The sequence below is a fragment of the Ambystoma mexicanum genome, chromosome 6q, assembly GCF_040938575.1.
Source record: "Ambystoma mexicanum isolate Mex_15411 chromosome 6q, UKY_AmexF1_1, whole genome shotgun sequence".
In the NCBI taxonomy this organism is placed as follows: domain Eukaryota; kingdom Metazoa; phylum Chordata; class Amphibia; order Caudata; family Ambystomatidae; genus Ambystoma; species Ambystoma mexicanum.
Window position 1 is genome coordinate 14637283 of NC_090937.1, and position 25345 is coordinate 14662627.

The following is a 25345-nucleotide window of genomic DNA, read 5'->3' on the forward strand; positions in this document are numbered from 1 at the left end:
CTGGGGTTTCTGCTGAATTTGGAGAAGTCTCACGACCATTCCAGGATCTTCAGTACATTGCGGCCCGCTCTTGGATGGCGTAGTTGAGGGTGTTGCTGCCATTGGATCAAGCCGTTTGCCTCCAATGTCTCTTTAGGGGCCTCCTGGCCCGGGATTGGGTGACTGCAAGGAAGTGCTCATGGTGCAGGACGTATGGCGGCATGTGCGTTTGTGGTTCCGTGGGCAAGACTTCATAGGCGGTTGCATGCAATTATAACTAATGAAAAAATCATGAATAAAAACAACTAATTCCAAAATAACTAATTTCTTTTTCGTTGTTTGTGGGAGGGTTCCCCCCCTGTGAGAAACCTGAAGGTGTCTCACCCGCTAGTCCCCGGGGATCTGTCATCCAGGTGGCCAGGACACGGCCATCACTACTGGAACCAGTTCCTGGGGGTGGACCAGTGCTGGAGGATCACGTGGATGATAGGTATTCAAGGAAGTGGAAGTGAGACACCGAAGGTTGAGACGTGGTATCTCCTGCCCTGTAGTACCTTTTCCCCATCCTACCAGGTAGGATATCTAAAAGCTCAACACCCCTTCCCCCTTTCCTGACATGAACACTTTCTCACGGACAGTTAATCGTGAGCGACAACGCACTAACACTATAGCCGTATATCTGGAATTTCTGAACACCATGGTCAGGGAAGGTCAGGCAATTACTGATCATTACACACACCTGACTCATCACACTGCCCCACGCAGATAAAAGGCGGAGCATGAATGCACAATGAGCGAGGAAAAGCACACGAGGAAGCAGCAGTTCCAAGATGGCAGTTTAACACAAAAAGAAAGACGGCGAGACCGGAGAGGGTTTCAAGGAGGGAAGTAGCCTAGACCTCTAGAAACCGTTACTGTCACGAGCCTTGGAAAGTGAGAAGGTTAAGACCGGGAACTGAAAGTGAACAATCCTACACTGTACATAAAAGGCATCTGGGGCGCTCCTGTGTCGATAACTCAGGCCCAGGAGGAGTGATTGCCGCTGTGGTACTGTCCTTGGCTCCTGCAAGAAAGCTGCACCAGTAAAAGCAGCACAGCCAGTGAGTCAGAGAAACTGATACGAAATCAGCTTGTGTTTATCCAAACGTTGCAAGCGGCAACATTGTATGAAGAAACCCACAAAGGACAGTGTTTGAAGTGCATGTGATGAGAGGCGCGAACAAGTGGAACCAAAGAACTGAATGTACTTTGAAAAAGCCAAATAAATAAGATACCGTGTACAGAGTGGTCCGGCGCCACCCATTCGAAGGTCTTTGTTAGGTATCCAACTGAATGGCAACTGCATTATAAAAAAAGGAACTTTGCTACGAAATGTTCCTGCGACGGGTCAAGCTAAACCCTGTGCACATTTGAAAGTCTTTGATAAGTGTAACGTGAACTGCAATTGGTCCGAGCCCAGCTGAGGAAGACTAATTGAAAGTGGAAAATGGATATGAGCCCGGGTGACGTTCCTCATAGCGAGGATGACGAAAACAGGGTTAAGATCGATTACATACGACGAATTCCCGGGTCATCCTAAGTTATGCCCGATTAGATGCCTAGCAGCTTATGAGATCACACGTGAAGTGAGACCTACAGGAGTATCACAACTACTGATAGCCTTATACAAGTCATATGGTGCGGTATCACCGGCAACGCTAGCCAGATGTCGAAGATGGGCGACGGATCAGGCCGGTATCAATGTGCATCGCTATGGGGCTCCCTAAGTGAGGGGAGCTATGGCCACAAAGGCAATCAATGTAGGGGCCAGATTGGAGGATATCATGAGATCTGCTGATTGGTCTAATGAATCTACCTTCAAGACCTTTTACCCCAAACCAATTGAGAAGATGGCAACGTTGGTGGTAAGTAAACTTTCAACAAGCATAATCCGAGCCTCCGGTCTTGATATAGAATTCAGATTTTCAACACATTTGTTCCAGAAAGTCATAATTCTATTAAAGACACAGAGGCGGAGGATTATCCCACTGTCGTTAACGTGTTGAGCTATGTATGTAATTGTGCTATTATGGTTACTGTTATCATGATTATATGTTGTAAGCTGTGACGCGATCCCACCCTCTCGATATGGTACACTGAAATGTGATTTTTTTTTGCTATACTAGGTACCATCGTGGAGAACAACCCAGTTGGAAGCTGATGGTCGGAAAATCGTCTGGGAATGACGCGTTTACCCATTGGGGAGCATGTAAGAAAGAGCAATAGAAAGAGGGGCTTTCATGGGAGTTCCTATGTTTATGTCGAGACATGACAGTTGATTGGACATTTTGGACATTTGTTGTTTCTCAGGAACCAATAATACCTGGACTACCAAAGACTCAAAACAAGTAGGACTTGTAGTCTTCATCTTTATTATGTTTTTATTATTGTTATTTCAGTGCTGCTCAAGAAGTAAAGATATGGCCTTTGCCTCTGTGAATTTAATAGAATTATGACTTTGTGGAACAAATGTGTTGAAAATCTGAACTCTTATACAGCTGCTCAGAGAACATGTCAAGCACGTGGGAGGCCAGTTTGGGCAGGAACAATCGCCTGCGCCCCCTGACCATCTTTCACTGGCGATTGGCCACGAGTGCCCGTGTATGATTCTTCATATAAGCAACTAATGAAGGAGAGACTGAGAAATACTTTTGGGAACTAAGTGAATAGCTTCACACTATTGGATGGAAAATACAAGCCTTTGGCAAACAAAAGTCCAAATAAACGACCCTGTTTCTCCTCTATGCCAAAAGGCGGTATTAATATGAAATACCTACCGATCACCCTTGCTCCTCTGCTGCAGTGGATTTCGGTTTATCACAGTCAGTGATGCAGAAACTGGAAGTCTTCAAACACACTTTGATCTCCCCTGCACCCAGCACCCATTACACAAATCAACTCTGCCTCGCCTTCAGAATACTTTATTGTGCTGCTTTGTTGTTGTTTTTTTAAAGCTGTCAAGATTGGGGGTTAGCCGAAAGCTGTCATATTGGGTTTACATGACGCTAGCGGGCGTCCTCTTGGGCATGCCGGGGGTTGTAGTTCCCCAGCTCTGACCGCTTTTGCTCGCGATCACAGAGGAGAACTCCGTGCCCGCGGCTCAGTATACATTGGCCATCCAAATTGGGCATTTCTAGAATAATTACTTAACAAATCCAGGGAAGGCAACACAGATGTCATATTTAGAAACATGGTTATATGTAAAATGTTATACAACTTAAACGCTATTTTATTTGTCTACACTTACTGTGGATAGATTATTTATGCACCCGTTGTTTGTTTTTCAAGTATTTCGATTAAATGAGCCATTTGATTTATAGCCCGGGTGATAGCTAATGTATTGTAAATTACAACACAACATGGCCGACACAAGTTAGACATATGTCTAAGGCCAAGATACTAAGAACTTAAATAATTGCAGTCACGTTCCTCGCCTGAAACAAATAAGCATGTTAAAGCGATCGAGAGACTCCACATGAATTCATTAATAAGGCACTTATCCTACATGGCGCCCACGGGTTCCTTTCTATGTTTTAGATTGATGACATCAAGTAACGCTCTAGTTATTTATATACCACTCGGTGCCCAGGCTCCAAGGGATAACATATGCTGCTTTGGCACCGCTGACATCGTTTTCCTAGTCCTCCTTCAGCTAACAACCCAAGCAGATCTGCTGCTACCTCTATAGAACAAGAGTATGGGCACGCTACGAGCTATAGCGAGGCTTCACCGTGCTCTGCCAGCTGCTACGGTGAGTGCTTTTTATCGACTTGAACCAATGTCATCCTAGAAAGTCAAAAGAATTTTGGTAAAAAACACGGAACGCACCAACTACACTTTTGAACCGCGTAATAAGCCCTTTTTGTGCAGGCAGCTCGATGCTGTCCGCTCTTGGCGGGAATGTAGCTAATCTCTACTTTGTTTCCTTCTGTTGGAGGTTTCCGAAAGCTTTCATTTAAATAGTGCTATAGAAGTTGCTCTACTAGTGATCCGTGTTGCGGGGTGTGTCCAAACTCGGGAGTGTGATTGGTCAAATAATGCACTGGGCCAATGTGCTTCCTTGCAGGAGAATACAGATTTTCAACATATTCCTTACAGAAAGTCACGCAGGCAAAATATTCTTCTCAATTCTTCTCTTCACTTCTAGAGCAGCAATAACAATTTAAACATAATGAAACCACAAACTAACAATGAACTACAACTCCCAATAACCAAGGTGAATCTGTAGTTTGTTTTTCATAGGTCTGTTTCAACACGTATCTTTTCAAGTCCAATTCTGTTAAACCTTTCCACATAAACCCTGTCAACTTCTTTGATTCTTCCTCTATCTGCTGCTGAACGACCCCTGAATAACTTGCGCCCCAATCGTAGACGTCTTCTCTTATTTTATTATCCTGAACATTTCTGGCTTATTCTGTGCCTCTGTCAAAAAATATAAACCTCAATGAAACAACTCTTCCTGAACGGGTAATCGCATAATAGTAACAATACATAACATTTCCAATATCCCAACAATATGTTGATAAACGTCTTATCATTCATACACTAAAGCGATTGAATGGGTGGAATATTATTTCGCCTCCAAGTCTTTGATAGAATCATGACTTTCTGTAACTAATGTGTTGAAAATCTGTGTCAAGACTCAGAGGCTCTGATTATGCTCGCTTAAAACTTACCACCAACAAAGCTATCTTGTCTGATGGTCTAAAATAAAAATTCTTAAAAGTCGTTTCATTTGACCAGTCTGACGCCTTCACAATATCCTCCAGGCGAGCCCCTAGTATAAAAGCTGTAGACTCCATAGCACCTCTAGTTGAGTGTGCTCCAAACTGACCCAGGTCAATGCCTGCTTCTGCCATGCACCATCTCACCCATCTAGCTAATGTGGCTGACGCTACTGCCTTAAACCGCTATCAGCAGCTGAGATTCTCCTGCGGGTCTCACTCGATCTGCCACAGCCTCATAAGCTTTCAGACACCTAACCGGGCATAATCTGGGCCTTTCAGGGAAAGCCATATACTCTACGGTCTTAATCCCTGTCTTCGTCCTCTTTTCTATATAAAATATAACACCTGTGGGAGAAAAAGATGTTCTGTCTGCCTCTAATGCCCTGACCGCCAACACTCTCTTACAAGAGATTAAGCATAAAAATGTAGTTAGTTCCGCCCAGAGAGCTTTCATAGATGGATTTTTGTTATCCGACCAGGACTCAAACATTCTCAACACCACACTCATGTCCCAGAGGCATGAATATCTTGGTTCCGGTGGTCTCATGCATCTGACTCCCTTCAGTAATCTACAGATCAATGGGTACTCCCCCCCCCCCCACCGGTTTTCCTTCTATATACCCGTGATTTGCAGATATCACTGATCTGTACGTGTAAATTGTTCTATTTGCCTTAGCCTGCGCTGTCTCGGCTGCTAGAATATTCCCCACGTGAATCGCATCTGTTCGTATCGTATTAACCTCCCTCTCCATGCACCAATTACTCAATTTCCGCCATGCCACTCTATAAATCTTCCTGGTCCCCAGGGCCCATGATTCTTTGATAAATTCTTGAGCTGTTCCCAAAAGACCTGGCTTGGCCCAGCATCTCCTGAAATCGCCCATGCTATCAGGTTCAGGTTCCCCGTTTGAATCAGCGGAAGGAGTTCTCCAGCTGGTCCCATTACTATGTCCTGTCTGTGTGGCAATAGAATTGAATTGTAAAGTCGTAAGACATCTCCAGTAGATCTGGGAACCATGCTTGTCCCTTCCAGTCGGGAGTCACTAAAATCACTGTGGCTCCCCGTCTCCCGATCTGCGCCACCGTTCTGGCTATCATGACAAAAGGCGGAAATTCGTATTCCTTCGCTGGTCCCCAAACCTGGAGAAATGAATCTGTTGCTGCTGCTTCTGGGACTGGTCTCTAGTTGAAAAATCAGGAGATCTTTCTGTTCAACCTTGAAGCGAACAGATTCATCTGATACCGACCTCTCCAATGCATTATATCCTGGAATACTGAGTCCTCTGGCTGGCAATCGCTGGAGTCCCTCAGGTGTCTCAATTTCCAGTCTGTAACCTGGTTCTGTTCCCCTGGCAGGTGTTCCACCTTTATGCTGACTCCCCTCTGGAGACATATGTGCCAAAAATCGTTGCCTATCTCCGCCAGCATCTTGGATCTCGTCCCTCCCAGTCGGTTTATGTACCTGACTGCTGAGACATTGTCCATCTTGAGCAAGCTGGCACATCTCGCTCCTGCCCGAGTCCAGCAACGGACTGCAAAGAATCCAGCTAACGGTTCGAGACAGTTGATATGGAGACCCAATTCTTCACTCGACCATCTCCCCCCGGTCGCCTGTTCGCCGCACCTGGCCCCCCAGCCCCAGCGGCTGGCGTCCGATTCTATTACCAGTTCCGGGGAGGATCCAAATATCGCCCTGCCATTCCATGCCTCCATGTGGTAGTACCACCATTCTAGTTTCGTTCTCGTTTCCTGCAAAATGGGTACTTTCTGTTCGTAAGATAGCCTTTTACTGATATGTTTTATTTTCAACCGCTGCAATGCTCTGTAATGCAGCGAGCCTGGAAAAATTGCCTGAATCTAAGATGACAGTCGGCCTACCAACCTGGCTAACTCTCTCAGAGAAATCATCTGCCTTGCCATCAAGTTCTTTATCCCTCTCTTGGTGGAGTTCACCTTCACCAACGGTAATGTGAGTGTGCCCTGCACTGTCTCCAGGATGAAATCTGACGTACCTCCCCAGGAATGTTGGCATCCTTTCATCAATCTCGGGTGTTTCCGCCACTCCATCTGGCACTGTGGGTCTTTGGCATTCAGACATCATTTTAATTCTGGCTTGTTTGCTTAGTGGAGCTCTAAGTCTCTTCCTTAAGTATTCAGCTATATTCTCCCGGGGGGGGTCCCATTCGACTGACCTCGGGTGCACTAGCTCATACGGGTCAAATTCATCCCCTCGTGGACCTTAATCTTCCTTTCTGCCTTTCTTGCTCCTGGGCTCTCGCCCATCACTCGATGAGAAGGTCTGATATTTTGATGAGCTGTGCTCGTCCGACTTGCTACTGCTCATGCAGTCTTCGTCAGATGTGTCATCCGAGCTATAATCATATTTGGCTCTCGACCTCACCTTCCTATTGCCACTTTTGCACCTCTAAGGCGAACCCGGGGAGCGGGGGGGTTCTGGGCGCTACATGCCCTGCAGTTCTTCTTTTTTCTTCCCCCTATATCCCTGTGTGCTTTTCTCAGTTCTGTCATGCCCCGAGATAGTCACCAGGTCCGCCATTATGCCGCTTTCCTCTCGCCCGTGGGGCCTGTCGGCACTCGTCACTCTCTGTATCGCCTGACTCATTCTCATGCCACTTACGTGGGGTCCCTCTGAGTCTTCCTCTAAGTATCCACTCATTATTGCAGTTGTGCCGTCTTCGTAGCTAGGCGGGTCTACTCACACTTTCTCAGTTTTTAAAACAATTTTATTAATTTCGTTCAAACAACAAATAACAAACCCAACTCAACTTACAGTGGTTACATATCTTGCTCATAAATGCACATACATTGTTACTTTTTCGCCTACTGTATTTCCCGTCCCACCCCCCTCCCAAGCCTACTTTCTCCCATTGTCAGTCTCCACCTCTTGTGGTGGGGAGACCTCTCCAGCCACGCTTATTGAATCATCATCACTTGGTCCATCATACGAGGGCCCAAATAGCTCTGCTATTAAATGTCTTCAACCCGCTACGGCTCCGGCTTCACCCTCTATGTCCCCTTTACACGCTTCCTGCCATGCCTCTGTTTCTGCCTCCGCCTACTTCTGCAAGTCCCTCCACCACGTCTCCACATTGGGCTTATGGCACGCTTTCCATCCCATTGCAATCCTTCTCTTTGCCAGTACATATGCCAGATCTTTCAATTTACTCACATGTTTAAGCTTCCGCGGTCTGGGGAACCCTCCCAACAAGCAAGCCCACACCGTATCCACCTTCATGCGGATTCCCTTGTCCTCCATTTTCTGTGCTATATCTCTCCAATATTTTGCTATCAGTGGACATGCCCATAACATATGCACCATTCCTGCGCTTTCCTCATTGCATTTGGGACACACTTGGCTTCCAGCGTTCTTAAATTTGCCTATCTTTAGTGACGTCAGATATGCTCTCTGAGTTATATACAACTGTATTTGTTGCAGCCTAGCATTTCTCGATACTTTTTTATGATACCCCTGAGCCCTTGCCCACATCCCGTCACTCATCATATCCCCTACTTCCTCCTCCCAGTCCAGTCTAAGTTGCACCACTTCCTTGCCCACTTGAGTCATCATCATCTCGTACACTCTATGCCCTCCTTCTGCTACATCATATATCGCATCTAGTGTGGTGTCCGGTTCCTCTGCAAGTTCCACCTCGGACCAGGTATCTTTAATTCGTTGCACCATGCCGTGATACGTAATATATTGCCCAGCACTCAACCCCGTTTGTTCCACCAACTCCTCAAATTCCAATATTTTCCCCTCTTGGCACACATCTCCCAATGTTGCTATTCCTACCGGTTCCCAATACTTCCTAATCATTAACCTTAGTTGCTTTTCTGTCCCCATCATTGTGACCAGTGGGATTTGCGGAGAGCACAGGGCCGGCTTGTCCATTAACCGGCATGCCCTCTGCCACATCCCCCACCCAAGGCCCAGCATCCTCGGGCGCCCTCTTCGCTCCCGCTTGGGTAACCATATTATTTCTCTCAAAGTATGGGGTGCAATCACCTTGATGCAGCCTATGCTCTAAGGTAGGCTCCGCAGAGAGCCATTTGGCTACATGTTGCAACTGGCTCGCTACATAATATACTTCCCAGTTAGGTAATTTAATGCCTCCTTTCTCATGCGGGTTTTGGAGTTTCCACAGGGCTACCCTGTTCCTCATCCCGTACCATAGGAATTCCCTGCATATGCTGTCCAGCTTAATAAAGAATTACCGGGGTATGGAGTATGGGATGTTCACGAAGCAATGCAACAGTCTGGGCAATGCCACCATCTTGAGCATCGCCCCATGTCCCATCATTGCTAAGGGGAGTTTCGCCCAGAACTTCATGCTGTTTTCCAGTTTCTGAACCGTTCTTTCTGTATAATGCCTATGTTCGGCTTCTACTGTATGATATATGTCTATCCCAAGATACCTAAAAGTTGTGGCCTCCCACGGTATCTGGAGTACCGGCAAATTCTCCGCCAAGAGCCCTCTATATCTGCCCAGTGGGAACACACAGGATTTACTTGGGTTCACGGCTATACCTGAGAGTTCAGCAAACCTCTCCACCACTTCTAACACATACTGCAGATTCTCCTCTGGGTAGCGCAGATACAATAACATATCATCTGCGTATAGTGAAATTAAATGTGATGTTTCCCCAACGACAATGCCTATTGCGTCATATTGCTGCCTTAAATAAATCGCCAGAGGCTCCAAGGCCAGAATATACAACATGGGGGACCAGGGGCATCCCTGTCTGGTCCCTCTACCAAGTTGCCACCTTTCAGAGATCACAGTTCCTGTCTTCACTCTTGCTAATGGCTCACTATATAGGAGTTCTACCCAGTGAAGATATCCTGGTCCCATACCATAGTTGGCTAGGGCCACCTTCAGCCAGGGCCATTTGACTGAGTCAAATGCCTTGATCACATCCAGCGACACTACGTCGCCATTGTCTTTCACTATTGTTCTGATTGGGGGCCTGGGAGTCTCGTTTTTGTAGAGCCACGCAAGGAGTCTTCCTGGTTTGTTGCCTCCTGCATGTTGTCTTTCTATGTACTTTTTATAATTAAGATTACATAATCTCTCCCAGTATCCTACACATTTCTGCTGCAGGCCCAGTGCCATTTCTGTATCTGCCTTGGTGTTGTTGCCCCGTTCCAATACCCTCTCCAATTCCTTTTCAGAGTCCTGTAATTCGGTCAGAATCCCATCCTGCAGTCCTTTAGACTTGGCTATGGCAATTCCTCTCACTACCACTTTAAAGGCTTACCAGAGTGTGCCTGCTGTCTTGACACTGCCAGTATTTATCTCGAAATAACTTATTATTTCCTCTCGCATATCCTCCCTGAATACGCTATCTTTAAGCGCTTCTGCACGCAATCGCCATGTGGGTATCCTTCCCCTAGGGGGTCGGTATTGCCATGTTAGCAGCAGTGGCGAGTGGTCTGAGAGGACTCTAGCTTTGTATTCCGCCTGCGGTATTTCGGTCAGTAACTCCTGCGTGACAAATACATAGTCCAGTCTTGTATATAAGCCCTGTGGGGCTGCATAATGTGAATATTGTCTATCCTGCGGATGACATGTTCTCCATGCATCTCTCAGCCCAAAATCTGCCAATAGAGCATGTAGTGCCTTTGCAGCCGCGGTGGGTCTAACTATTTTAGTGTCTGATCTATCTATGGTGGGGTTCAACACACAATTGAAGTCCCCCCCCCACAATATAGCTCCCCCCACGCTGCCACGGGGTGTACTATACAGGGTCCTAAAATACGCAGCTGTATCTTGGTTCGGGGCATAAGTATTTACGATGCAGAGCTCTCTATTTTCCACCATCCTCTCATGATCACCATCCTACCATCCGCCTCTACCTGCGAGTTCAGCAACTGAAACGGAACATGTGGGGCCACCCATGTGATTACCCCTCTTGCATAGGCAGAGTATGTTGCCCCCACCACTGTCCCTCTCCATTTTTTCCGTACCACTTCTAGTTTATCTTTCGTTAAATGAGTTTCTTGTAACAGGGCTATATCCACTTTCTGTCTGCGTAGGTACATCATTACCTTGTTCTGCTTCAGATAACTATTGAGCCCCCTAACGTTCCAAGTGACTATCTTAAGGTCTCCCATGGTTCATCTCATTTTCCGTGAGGCATAGGCTCACCCCATAACTCTTCCCCAACTATAACAAACCACAGCACACAGCCCCTTCCCTCCCTCTTCCCCACTCTACCCCAACTCCAACAGCTGCCCAGCTCCATCCCTGGATCTCAGGCTCCCCCGTGTTTGGGCCTACCCTGATACCCCAGGCAAGACCCCAGCAGGGCGTCGCCGCACTATCGGCGACCTAACTAAACTCTAAATAGGGGATGTAAATGTTGGTCCTGCAAGGCTCCTAGTCCAAGTCTTGATCGCAATATTAGCGGATCATGTGTTTCTTCCAGCCTGATCACACCATTCAACAAGCTACTTTAGTGACTATATTCCAGTCCCATAGTCTTAAGTTCTGACACCCCCGGTGCCCCTCTCGCTCATTACTTATCCGCATCACCTCCTTCTCCTGTCCGAACGTCCGACTCCTGGGGGCATCCCTGCGTGTCGAGCCATCCCATTGCTTCTTCCGGAGTTTCAAAAAACAAAGTTCTGTGCTTGTGAAAAACCTTCAGTTTAGCCGGGTAAAGCAGCATGTACTTATGACCCGCTTCTCGCAATCTTCTCTTGACTGCCCCAAAGTTCATTCTGCTCCGCTGCACCGTCAGGGTATAATCCGGGTAAGCCGTTATGTTTGCCGACCCTCTTTGTATTGTCCCACCTTTGCGGAAGTGTTCCAGGATCCTTTCTTGATCCCTGTAGTTAAGTATCTTGGCGATCACCGGCCTTGGTGGGCCTCCTGGCGGTGGTCTCCTCGTTAGGGCCCTATGCGCCCTTTCCACAGCGAACCCCTGAGACAGCACTCCTCCAGTGATTGCTTGTAGCCACATTGTTTCAATGAATTCCGTGGGGTTATGGCCTTCTGCTCCTTCTGGTAGTCCAACAATATGGATATTATTTCTCCGGGCTCGTCCTTCCGCCTCCTCCGCTCGGCTCTCCAGATTACCCACTCGTTGTACCAGGGCGTGAAGCTCCAACCGGTGGGAAGCACAGTCCGCCGTGTTAGGGCCCATCACCTTCTCGAGGTTCTCCATGTGCTACGCCAGAGACCTAACGTCTTGCCATAGCAGATTCACATCCTCTTGCACTGCCCCTACCTGGAGCTCCAGCGCTGTTTTTAGTTCTGTCACCGCCAGTTCGAGCTTGGTCTCCCAAGCCGCCTTCAGATCGGCGATCGCCTCAAGGACCTCCTGATTCGCGCCCATAGTGGCACTGCTCCCAACTTGGGCTTTGTCTTTGTTGCTGGCTCCTTCCTGGCCGGGCGGTGTCTTAGTGTATTCCTCTAATGTGGGTTGCTTACTCTTCAGTCTTGGGGGTTTATTAAACATAGTGCTGTGTCTGAGTCGTGGGTCAGCCCCTTTACCCGTGGTCTTCAGTCCCAGCAAGAGTGGATTCTTGCTATCCTCAAAGGGCCGATAGTATCTGCTGGTTCCTTCGATCGTCCACGCTCCGCTCCGGGCATTCCACCAGCATCTCTCCCCTTGCTTTCCTTTCACTGCGGCCACCCGGCCTGGGCAATGTGATGATTATTTCGTATCCCTAGTGATCCTCCTCGGCTGTTGTCGAACGGAGACAGCTCTTCCGTCTCAGGGGTGCACCCCTCGGGATCTCTTTGTTCTCGTCCGCGGCCATTTTGATGTCCCTTCCGCGATCGGCCTCTCAGTACAAAGTAACAATACCACCGTTCCTCCGCTGTAAATTTGCAGTCAGCCTGCTCATGCTCTGCGCCTTCCCACGCCTGCACATACTTTTTGGGCCGCCGCTAATCAAAAAAATATGCGTTTCTTGGTTGGATCAAGTTGTCGGCTCACGGAGCTCACAGGGTTTCCAGCCTATTCCATGGCTGCCAAGCCACGCCCCCACACTTTCTCAGTTTTAACTTGGGACTGTGCCCGTCAACTTTCTCTTTGCAGCTGCAGTAATTGTACCTGCAATGCTGCTTTCTGACCACTAAGTGGCGTAGGGCTGGCTTCTTTCTTCCGTGTTCCGTGGAAGAAGTAACCTTCTACACCACTCCTAGTGGCTGCCAGCATTCGTCTGTTGCCCGTATATATATTTTTTTCTGACAATATCCCTCGCGCGTGTAATTATCTACCTAACACTCTGCCACGGAAGTTCGCAATGGCGCCGGAACCTCTGAGGTCCCGGCGCGAGCTTCCGTGTGGCAGTGCCTCCTATCGAGACTCAGGAACGCCGGAGCTTAAAGCCCTGTCGCGTTCCATATCACTAATGCGGATAGGCTCCGCCAAATGTCTCCCTTGTTGCACGCTTTGCGCTATGTAAATAAATGCAATCACGCACGCACTGGATTGCTTAATCACTTAGCTCAGCTGCTCGAGCAGCAAAGAAAGAGGAAGAATCACGGAAGTTGATAGGGTTTATGTGGAAAGGTTTAACGTGATTGGACTTGAAAAGACACGTGTTGAAACAGACCTATGAAAAACAAACTACAGATTTACCTTGGTTATTGGCAGTTGTAGTTCATTGTTTGTTGTTTCATTATGTTTAAATTGTTATTGCTGCTCGAAGTAAAGAGAAGAATTGAGCATAATCAGAGCCTCTGAGTCTTGACATAGAATAAAGATTACACAGCCTAGTATGGTGCAGGGAGTCGTTTCAGTTCAAAAAGTTTTATTGTATTTTCAACAGAGATAACAGTAGACATTACATATCTAACACCAAGGCACTCACAAAGGGAGACAGCATGCCAAAGGTAAATGTCACAGTAAGAAAGTGTATAAGTAAGTAAAGGACCAGGCTGCAGGTACGCATGGGGAAGCCACAATATACTAAGAAAATGCATAGAATGTTAGAAAAACAACCACATTAACGATAATCAGTTCAGCAGAGATAGGCTCTATTACATAGTGTTGGTTGAGTCAATCGAAATACAATATTTAATACAAAAAACGGTGGTGTTTAGTACAAAAACATTCAAGATACTGTATATATGCCTGGGTGCGCTCTACTGCGTACCAAGAAAGGAAGGTACAATGAAATCTCTGACTGTATGTTACTACTGAAAAGAGGCTTGGAGAAAGAGAGAGGTGGGAAGAAAAAGAAAGTAGGGGAAGAAAGGGGGGGAGGGAACACATCCTATGTAAACCACAATAGTTCAGCTCCTTACCCAAGTCGGATCTTCTGAAGTGTTGAAGGTGTGTGATGTACAGAGGATTGCAGCATGGGGGTGCACGTGTAGTGTTCCGGATGGGACACGGTTAACGGAGCCAGAAAGCTCCACCAACCAATGGGATGCAGGGAAGTGCACACTCGAAAGCACGCATTGCAGGCAGATCGCCAACGCAGTGAATAAAGCAGCTTATCCCTCCATAACAGCTCCCGTGTTTCTTGCCACTGCGTGGCAAACGTGAATATACACTGTTTATCCTGTCCACCAGTGTTCCCTCAATTGAAGCCCTTGAGAAGCAGAGAGGGCAGTGGGGAGGGGAGCCCGGCCAGGATTGGTTATGGGATATTATTATTATAGTATGTATTGATAGCCAAGTACTAGGAAATATTGTTCTAAATGGAACTGCCAGGGGCTCTTTAGCTAGACCTTTTACTAGGATATAATTACGGAAGTTTGTGGACTTCTAGGAATTTGCAATTAAATGTGGAGTTGGGGAGGGACTTGCATATGAAATGCTCCAGAGGATTCCAGACTTCTGAGAACTTCAGAGTTTCAATCCTATCGCCACATAGACCTTTTTCAATTCCTTCAATTCCACCAAGCTTGATGAGTTGGCGGATCTTTATTCTTCCATGTTACTAATGTCCCTCTGCTGCTGCTACTGGTGCCTGGTCCCTTATGAGTCTTCAGGGGCCAGGCCGTCCTTGATCAGTCCCCCACGCCCCGCTGCATCCCTAACAAGCACTTTCCTATGGGTTCCCTTCCTGGACTAGCCTGAATCCGGTCCACCCCGTCCATCGCACTTTTTTCCCTTCCCACTTCCCCTGCACTTGCCCTCTGTGGCTCCGTGCAGCACTTGCTCAGCCCCCCACTCCTGCACTTCACCCCCTGTCCCCACCCCAGCCCTGCCCCGACTTCCACCATCCCCTGCACCTTTTGTCTCTGCACTTGCACGGTAAGAATGTCACATGGCCTAGTACGACCGTTAAAATTGATTTTACCCTATGCCCCTCACCCCCCTTTTTATCTTGTGGCGCCTGGAAACACTTGTGTATAGGCACCATACAAATGTCCAATAAAAATGATGCATTGAATGGCTGGTATCTAGTAGAGATTTATTTAGTATTGTTTCTTTACTGTGGGTAGCTATAGTATTGATGTACAGATCTTTCAGTGAATGTTTAATATCTCAAATATTTAAAGTTATCTTTGCCGAAAATACAGATAATAGAGGACATGAGAAAGGCATATGCTCCATTGAGCACAGTAGCAGTGTATTTTTGCATCTCCAGCAATGTGAATTATCACTAATTTTGCCCGTATGTCATTTTTCTGGAGTTCACAGTGCCTTGTGTAAAAAATACATTAAAAGAAAAGCGTTTGAGTTTTGCTAGCTGATCTGGAAGCTTTCGCTATCCTTATTTATATTTGTTGCTATTGGTTCGGTTCCAATTCAATGTGCAGTGCTTCTTCCCATTTCCTAGTGGATTCCAAGTTGGGAATTTTGTGGTTATTCGAGAGGGTTTCTTTTGTAAAAAAACACTGGCTGTGTTAAGTGTGCTGAACATTGCTATGTTATCTGTACTGTGAACATGTGCTGCCAAAGAATTTTGTTTAATAATTTGAGATTTGTAAAGCCTCATGTAGTTACTAAATTCAGACTGGGGAAGTCCATATTTGTCTTTGGAGTGCTGCGACACTGAGAGGAGAGTCATTGTCCCACACCTGGTGCACGAAGAACATTTTTCTGTCTATCCAAGAGTCCCAATGTAAGGGTTTTTTGTTAATTGTTAGTGAAGGATTGCTCCAGAGTGAGGCCATTTGGGAGTCTGCATGTTTTATCTCAGACGCTACATTGGACCCTCTAAATATTTTGACTGCGGAAGCCAAGCTGGGGTTTAGAATGTGCTCTTTTGAGAGATTAATGCTTAATCTGCATATTAATGGGAATGGGTGTGATAAAGCTTCTTCAAATTCTACCCATTTGGGGAATCCCAGCTGTCTTGGGGTGGATGGTACACAATTTGATTTATTTGGGTTAGTATGACAGCGTGATGGTAAGACAAAATATTAGTAAATTTGACCCCACCTGGGTCTTTATCTGCTTGGAATTTCTTCATGGAAATTTTAGGCGCTTTCCCTTACCATTAAAAATGTGAAGAGGATAGAATTACCCTCTTTATAGAATGTATTACTAAATGGGATTGGAATCATTCCAAGAGGATAGAGTATTACTGGAGCGATCATCGTTTTAAGTGTCTAATATTCCCCACCAGTATATGCACAGGCGCGACCAGGTACCGTTTTCTTTTCTTTTAAAAAAAAATCAATTCTATTATGGAGTATTGGGTAATTGTTGTATCGATTTTAGGAGAACATTCTATCCGAAGATATTTAATTTAATTTCTTGTAGGCTCCCTCCGCCCCCTCACTGAAAAAGCTTTAGATGCCATAGCTCCCCTTACTGAATGTGCTCCACACATAGTAATATCAATGCCAACCTCTTTCATAATCCACGTGACCTACATTGCTGTAGTGGCTGTGGAAGCTGGCCCAAAATGTGCATGCTGTGTTATTAACTGTTGTGACACGTTCGCTGGCCTATGCGTTGCAGTTGCCCTTTCATTTAGTCTTCGTGTGCTTGGTCACCGTGAAGGTTATCCCCTCTGGCGAAAAAGTATTCCTCGCTAAGCCCAGCGCTCTCACAGGCAATACCCTCTTGCATGATACTTGACAGAGTAGGATGGCCAGCCTAGCTTAAATGCGTCTCCGCTAATTGCCCGTTGTCTGGCCATTTTTCCGTTTTCATGAAGACTAAAATAATGTCCCACATGAATTAATATCTTGGCTGCGGGAGCCTGACCAGTTTCACCCCTTTTAGCAATCTAGATATTGATGGATACTCCTCGAGCGGGCTGCCGTCGTACAAGTCATGCCCCATGGGAATCGCTGATCTACAGACTCCTACGGTCTGGAACGCCTTATCATCCTGAAACAAACCTGCTAGAAAATTCAGGATATCCACTATAGATGCTGAAACGGGACAAAGTTCCCACTCCACGCACTATTTACTCCATATGTTCCATGCCGCTCTATAACTCCTCACTGTACTGAGCACCCAGGATTCCTGAATGAGCTCCGAAGCTTGCTGCAAAAGACCTCGGAGTCACCATCTCAACCTGAAATCTTGCATCCCCTCTGACTAAGCGGGTGTACCACGCCGTTCAGTGCTCTCAGCAACCCTGGAATCAAAGGTAATAAGGGTGTATCCACCAGAAACCCGTGAACCAGAACTGCAATCTCCACCATGGTGTCACTATAACTAGCAAAACCCTCTCTCTCCTCACTCTGGCTAGAACTCTCCCTATCATTGCATAGGGCGGGAACGCATATCCTACAGTCTGTTTCCATTTCTGCAGGAAAAGTGTCTGTAGCTTCAGACCCTGGATCTGGCTTCCAGCTGAAGTAACATGGAAGCTGATTGTTCATCCTGGACACAAACAGGTATAGCCAAATTGGCCCCCACTTCTTCTCGATCTCCCTGAAGACACCTTCCTCCAACTTCCAATCATTGTAATCGGTCAGGAACCGGGAACTCCAGTCGGCCACCACGTTGTCTGCCCCATGGAGGTATTCTGCTACCACTGAGATCTTCCTCTCTAGGCAAAAGTACCAAAGTCCTTCGCCATCTCTGCCAACATCCATGATCTGGTGCCCCCAGGGGTTTTATGTAACATACCGCAGAGATGTTGTCCATTCATAGGAGCAAGCAGAATCCTACTCTTCCCTTTAACAGGGAGCGGATTGTGAACAAACCTAGCAATTCCAGCCAATTGATGTGAAGACTTAGTTCTTGCTCGATCCACCGACCGCCAGTCTCTACTTCCGGTGTATCTGGCTCCCTAACCTAGTCTACTGACGTCGGACTCCAGAATGGCATCCGGTTCCCTGCCGAATATGGCCCTGCTATTCCACGCCCCATATACTCTAACCACCATGGCAGGTCTATCTAGGATTCCTCGCCTATCTCCACTATTTGATGATAGGACTGCGCTCTCCTAAGGTTCCGGGATTTCATCCTCTGCAGAGATTTGTAATGCAGTGGCCCTTGGAAAATTCGCCTGGATTCAGGCTGCCAGGAGCCCTACAATTCTTGAAAGTTCTCTCAACGATCTGTGCATCCTGCTGAAAACATTCCTAGCTCCTTTTGATTCCTCTTACTTTTGCAGCTCGTAGCTCAAGCAATCTCTTCTACATGTCCAATATGAACTCCAGACTGTCGGTCGGAATCAGGTGGGATTTCTCCCAGTTAACAGGAACCCTACACTCTCTAACATCTCTATGGCAGAGTGACGGTAGAGTGTTTGGTGTTCAGTAGACCGTGGCTCTGCTCTCTGCCTCTCACCTCCTCTTGCCAGCTGCCTGCCTTGTGCAAATTGAAGTCTGTGGGACACGGGATTACTCCCACTGCTGGATGTGGGCGACAAGGACCTGGACAATAAGGGGACTGATTTGTTTGCCTCCCTCTCTGTAACCCTCTATCTCTTGCCATGCTCCTGCTCGTTTTTGAAGTGCCTGGCTGTACTGTTTCCATCGGGAGTGGCCCTTTGGTGCACTATTTGTTATAGTGTGGAGTGCCGAGTTTGCTGCTGTTCTCGCCAGTGTTTATTTGCGACCCTCTTCTGTGACCCTTTTCTGTGCTCTGTTTGACAATAGCGGTGACTGCGGAGCAGGGCTTATTCGCCTAACCCTTTGAGCCGCTCTCATCCGATTAGTGGCCGCCGGGTGAACTGCTGCCTTGTCTTAAACTGCCATCAGCGACCCCCTGATCTGTATTTTGCCCCAGAGCAGCAGTGACTGTGTGGTAGGGCCTTGTGACTTAATCTTTGAGCCACTCCTCTTGAGAATAACGGTGAGCTCTGTGTCTTACTTTTGAGACGCTTCTTTCTGGAACAGCGCAACTGGCCCAGCGCTGCTTCTTGTGCTCATCGTTGCCTTTGGTGTTTGGTTTATTGGCTCCCCTTTTTGTATTTGCTTGGAAAATGGGCAAAAGGGTCAAACCGGCAGTGCTCCGTCCTGATATCACAAACGCCCCTCTGGTCTTTTCACCTAGGAGAGACAGCATGACTCGTGCCCTGGCACTGCCCTTGCCCTTCCTCTCTTGATGAACCCACAAATAAACCACCACAAGCTATGGATAAGGAACCGTATATGAGATCCAACGATCCCCTTCTTGAGGATCTTCATGAGAATCTTTCTACGGCCATTTTGATCACCGACTCTGCCCAATTTACTAACAATGACTTTCCTAAGCTTCTTCAAACTATTCAGAATCACATTTTGGGCATAGTCCGCGAAAGTAATTAACTCTTCACAGGGAGCCCTAAACAGCTCCCTCTTGAACAATCCCTCCATCAGAGTTATTTTCGACTCCACACGCTCCTTCTCTCCTCATATCTTCGACGTCTCTAAGAAGTCAAACTACCAACTGCACCTCCTCAGAGGTATTCTTCCTTTCCTCTCCTTCCCCCAGAAGCTCACTGTCTCCAGAGCTCTGGTACTCTGTAGGCTTGAAAACATTAACAGCCTTTTTTTAAATCTGCCTGCGTCTACTCTCCATCCTCTGCAACTCATTCAGAACAGGACTGCAAGACTTGTCCCTGGCCTCAAGCCCAAGGATCATCTCCCCAGTACTGAAATCTCTCCATTGGCTGCAAGGATCACGTTCAAGACCCTTTGCGTTGTCCACAAGGCCTTCTGGGGCATGGGAACATTATATCTCCAGCTCTCTCTTCGGAAGTATCTTCCTTTCCCGGCTCTTCACTCTTCCACATCCAACACCTTGAGGGTCAGTCGCTTTTCCAAGCAATGATGTGGGGGCAGATCTCCCTCTTCAGCTGGCGCCTCCCTCTGGAACAGCCTCCATGCCTCTCTGAAACTTGAACAGAACCATCTACGGTTCCGGAAGCAGCTCAAGACATTCCTCCTTGCCTCTGCCGCCTGATCTCTTCCTCTTCTCCTTTCTGGTACTGCACTAGTTACCTGGCCACTCTCTGAACCATGGGCCCGGGTCCCTGCCCTCTCAGTTGCACACCTGCACTGCCTCCTGGAAACACTTGCAATTGGGGCTGTATCTGCAACCCTACAGTCCCCTACCCGCACTTATCTAACATTTGTTATCTGCACTTACCCCTACACTGCCACCTGCTGGCTGCACTTCTTATTTTTCTTATGCTTTGTCCTATGTCATGCACTTGCACCTCCTCCCCTTCACCTTGCACCTTTCCCCTTCCCTCTCTCCTGTACTTGCACAATCTCAATGTCACTTGGCCTAGTAGGATCGTTGTCTTGTCCTCCCTTTGTTCTCCTCCCTTGCCTTTACGCGCATTGCGCTATCATATTGTATCTTTTTAGAAGTTGAAGCATCTGCCTTTGCTCTCTCTGGCCCCCAACTATACTCACAAGAAGTTGAGTGCAGCTTTGCCTTAGTCAAGGCGCAACCTTCCTCTACCTCTTTAAAGACTGAAAAGCAAACATGGCTTCTGGGCCATACAAAACCTGTGTAAAGAAATGTGTAGTGAATTGAAAAGCCATACTACCTATTTAGAGATCATAGCGAGCAGATTGCATGCATTGGAAAGTGTTATGTTGAAGAACCATACTGCGCATAAGCAGATTAATTCTGAGCCTGTTGGCTCGGGTCTTCTGTCTTCTGAGATCAAGACTGCAGGGATCATAGTCTGCGACCTAATCTCTCCTGCAGACTTGGGCTCAGACTCTTTAGCGCGGAAGCACCCGACCACGGATGGCGCTTTGATTAGTGCCCTCTCACCCAAAGTTAACTGATGTGATAACATATCAAAAAAACAAAAAAAGGGAGCATGGCCAAGATGGTAGACTGAACGGACATATGCAAAGCGATCTCCTACCTTGAACGTTGGATTAAATAGACATTTCCAACAGTAGATGCTGAGCGATCGAACCCGGGCTTGAGTGACCGCTCTTGGAGCACACGGGAGGCAGCTTGGAGAGCAGCCCGAGGAAAGCATAAAAGAGCAGCGGGCCAGGTGTGGAAGATGGGCCGCAGAAGAAAAAGGCAGGTGACCGCTCTGGTCCAGAGCGAGAGTCTTGGCGGCTGGGGGAGTGCCACGCTGTTAAGGGCTGGAAGGAGAGGTGACAGTGGGCCCAGGAGCAAACCGGCCACCGGCCAGTAAGGAACGTGACGGCCGGGGAGAAGGCACTTGAACAAGGAAAGATCTCGGCGGGGCAGAAGGGCTGCAATAATAGCCAGCCCTTGCAAAGGCTGGGAGGGACCCAAGCCATGCTTTGAGGAGACCAAGAGAAGAGGCTAGGTCGGTGGGCCGGCGACCGCTGTGCACGTCAGCACAGGCCCAGCAGCCCAGGGGCGGAGCAGTGAGAGCCGCGGGCGGACGGCTGATTAGGGACATCGGCTCTCTGGAAGGAGAGGAGGAGGAGCCAAGGGGCTGCCGATGCTGCATTGGAGCCGAGAAGTGGTGCAGGCCCTGGCTGGACCCTGGGAACGGCCGCCGCAGGCAGAGGTTCAGACCACCGCAGGGGAGTCTCGGTGCCTTCGAGGAGACGAGCTGGGAGCAAGTTGGAAGAAGAGGAGGGAGCACAGCACTTGCAGTGAGGAGCGGGGGCATGGTGGAGTCTGGCAGAAGAGGAGACCCAGTGGGGCTGATGGGAGGAGCAAGCACCAGCAAGTAGTGAGCTAGGGACCAGAAAGCGGTCTCTGGGGACCCCCGCATTGGAGCACTAGAGAGCAGAGCCCAGGGAGCGGGACCTGCTGAGGAGGAACGGCACCTGGAACGGGACCTGACCCAAGGAGGAACAGGACCTGCTGGAGAAGGAGGCTGAATACCATGCGGGCCATCACAAGCAGAGATGGGTGAGATGGAAGTAAAGGAAGGATGGGGACCCGGCTGGAAAAGACACACAGACTGGCCAGACTGCAGGGAGAAAGAAAACCCCTGGGACTTAAGTGTGTAGGGGTGCGGATCTCTGGGAGCGAGTGCAGAGAGGGGGGGCAGGGGTGAATAAAAAGGAAGCGTCCAAGACGGAGAGGAGGGTGGACTCTGGGAACTGCTGCCTGGAGGGGAGGGGAACAGGGGCAGTAGCAGACAAGGATTGGGGAAGCGGTGAGCAGCGCAGAAGCAGAGGGGCGTATTGCAGATGGTGCAGGCAGCAGGAGGCCGGTCCTGGAGGATGTAGATGGGACATAAGACGAAAGGGGTGGCATCAGGGGATCAGGGGCAGGAAAATTAGCGGGGGCAAACTCAGTCCAAGCACCACTTTGGCAACTTGACAGAACGCGGCAGCGAACAGATGGCGTCCACCAAGGAAGACCTTCTGACGGCCCTCACCAATCTCAAGGAGGAATTAACATAGGCGGTCAAGGTGGAGGGGGCCAGTATACTATACAGGAGGACCTCACACAGGCGATTACAGCAAACGGGAAGGATATTGATGCCCTGGGCGACAGAGTGATGGAGGCAGAGGGGCGTATCACAGAGTTGGCCAAGAAGGTGCCCGAGCTGGTCCAACAGGCAAAATGGGCAGAGGACTGGATAAAGGCCCTGGAAGAAGTGTGAAGATCTGGAAAATAGATAGTGGAGGGACAATATCCGGATCAAGGACCTTAAGGAGGGGGCAGGAGGGGGCAGAGGGGTTGGATCTGGAGGGCTGCATCCGGGAGCTGTTTGTGTGCCCCGAGGAGGGAGAAAAAAGCTGCATGGAAACAGAGAGCGCACAGATGCAGAGTGGGCAGCCGAAGAGTGGATGCAGGGTCAAGGCCGAGGGACGTGCTGGTGAAGATGCAGAACTTTAAAGACAAACCATGGCTTATGACTGCAGCCAGAAGGAAAGGGAAAATTCCAGTTGAGGTGGAGCAAAATAGTATTTTATGACCTAACTCAGCTGACGCTGGCGAGAAGGCAATTTAAACTGCTCACAGAGGAACTTAACAAGAGGGGAATGAGAAACCGGCGGCTTTTCCCGACCAGGTTGCAATTCTGCGTGGGGAAAAGACAGTCCTCCAGGTGGAGGACGGACACCACGGCACTGGCCGTGCGACCAGGGAGACCCATGGAGGACAACACAAACAAGCGCCAGGAAGGAGGAGCGGGACAAAGTAGCTCCCAGTGGTGGGTCTCAAAAAAAGGGAGGAAGACATGAGCTGGTCAATGGATTACAGCAGAGAGTTTGGGAATGCTGACAGGCCTCTCTTGCTAGTAGGAAACGATATAACGGCTGGTACTATTGGGAAATTATAAGAGTTTGGGGGTTAAGCATCGCATAATGTTAATGTTGGTCACGTCAGGAGCCTGGATGTGGGATCCAGGGATTGATAAGAGTTGAGGCTTTTTTGCTAGTCTGGGTCAGGAGTAGTCAAGGGCAGAAGGGAATGAGACCTGGCTATGGTGTCTGGGGAGGAAGGGGTATACACAGACAATGGGGAATATATAGGTAGACTCATAGAACGTGAGGGGGCTAAACATCCTGAGGAAAAGAGGGGCAGTGCTACAGGAAATCAAGATGGGAGGAGCTGCGCTAGTGTGCGTGCAGGAGACGCACTTGATGGAGGTAGATGTGTGCCGGTTACACAGCAGGGATTACCCGCTCCAGTGCTGAGCAGGGGGTGGGGGGGGGCAGGAGGAGGCAGGTGTGGCTATCATCTTCCACAAATCCATGAAGGTGGAGGTAGCTAAGGTGAAAAGGGCCCTGTGGGGGGGGGGGGTATGTGCTGGTGACGGGGAAAGTGGAAGGGCAAATGTACACATGGGAATTAATATATGCTCCTAATCAAGGGCAAGAAGTATTTTTGGAGGGGTGCCTGGTAGGGGTTGGGCTGGTTTGGGGAAGGTGAGCTGGTAGTGGTGGGATACTTTAACATAGCAGTTGATCCGCGAATGGACCGATCTGGTGGATAGAGGGGGATACACGATGTGGGCGATGTCCAAGCAGTTGAGAGACAGACTTGAGGAAATGGGTCTCAAAGATGCATGGCGAGTACAAATGTGAGAAACCTGAAGGTGTCTCACCCACTAGTCCCCGGGGATCTGTCATCCAGGTGGCCAGGGCACAGCCATCACTATTGGATCTAGTTCCTGGGGGTGGACCAGTGTAGGAGGATCACCTGGATAAGAGGTCCTCGGGGAGTAGAAGTGGGACACTGATGGGTGAGACGCGGTACCCACGTCCCTATAACACCTTTTCCCCGACCCTACCGCGTAGGATATTCAGAAGTTCTAACTCCCTCACCACCCTTTTCTAACACAAACATTTTCTTACACTGTGACAGACAACAGACTAACCCCTGAGCGTTTACCTGACATGTCCCAACACAGGATCAGGTAGAGTCAGGCAATTGACAAAAACTACACACACCTAACGGCCCCTGCCCCTCCCCAGAGGGATAAAAGGCGGAGCATGAAAGCACACTTTGAGCAAGGCAGAACACACGTGGAAGCCGCTATTCCAGACCGGCAGTTCAAATGAAGGAGAAATGCAGAGCGACCTGGAGGGACGGCGAGGAGGGAATTACCCTTACCCTTGCCTGTGCTCTTACTTTTTTCACCTCAGACCCACAAAGCCTCTGTTAGGAAAGATTTCTTAATGGTAGGTAATTTTCCTTCCATGTGGCAACCCCTAAACTTTTTGCTGTTGTTTTTCACCATGATCTAGACTTTGCCAGAGAAATGCAGCCTTCTGCCACACTCCTGGGTTTTCGCTCCATTCTTACGGGGAAACTGATATGCCCTTAAGACAGTGAGTACCGGGAAACGTTGTTTTCCGTAGTTCTTTTATCATGTTGCAGCTTTCGCGCAACATGACACAAGAGGCACTGTAAGCTAAGTTACTGCTCTCTTGGGTCTCTAGTCACTCTACAGGCCCTAGACACTCTCTTTAGATTGTTAACGAACGGTGCAAGTGAATCACGGACCGGACTGGTGGCAGCAATCGTTTCGTTGTGTTTTGAGCTCCTTCTGGCTGTTTAAGCGTGTTTCTCGTGCTTAGCACAAAATGGTGGCCTGGCTTCTAAAATGGCCAGACCACGAGGCTCTTTGTCCTGCCCGCTGACCGTCTTGCCCACTTCACCTTCCCCAGGTCGAGCCGACCCGGGGCCTTCCTTATTTGGGCATGTACTTTCCCGCAAAACACAGATGCTTTCGCTGGCTTATACAGGCCTTGTGTGTGCCTCCGGGATGTAGGCTGGGATGTCTGGTCCCAATACACATCCTGGGTGCCAGAGAGTCTAGTGTGTCTTGAATGCCTGGGACCACCGTGGTCCGT

General features: G+C 48.5%; 1 protein-coding gene across 1 annotated transcript in view; it reads left to right on the forward strand.

The window, feature by feature from the left end:
- Nucleotides 1-3475: 3475 nt before the first annotated feature.
- Nucleotides 3476-25345, forward strand: part of LOC138515713 (uncharacterized) — a 679975-nt gene continuing 658105 nt past the window's right edge. The window contains exon 1 of the mRNA XM_069630371.1: nucleotides 3476-3769. Coding sequence (XP_069486472.1) covers nucleotides 3716-3769 — 54 coding nt within the window. The 5' untranslated portion in view covers nucleotides 3476-3715. The remainder of the gene's footprint in view (nucleotides 3770-25345) is intronic.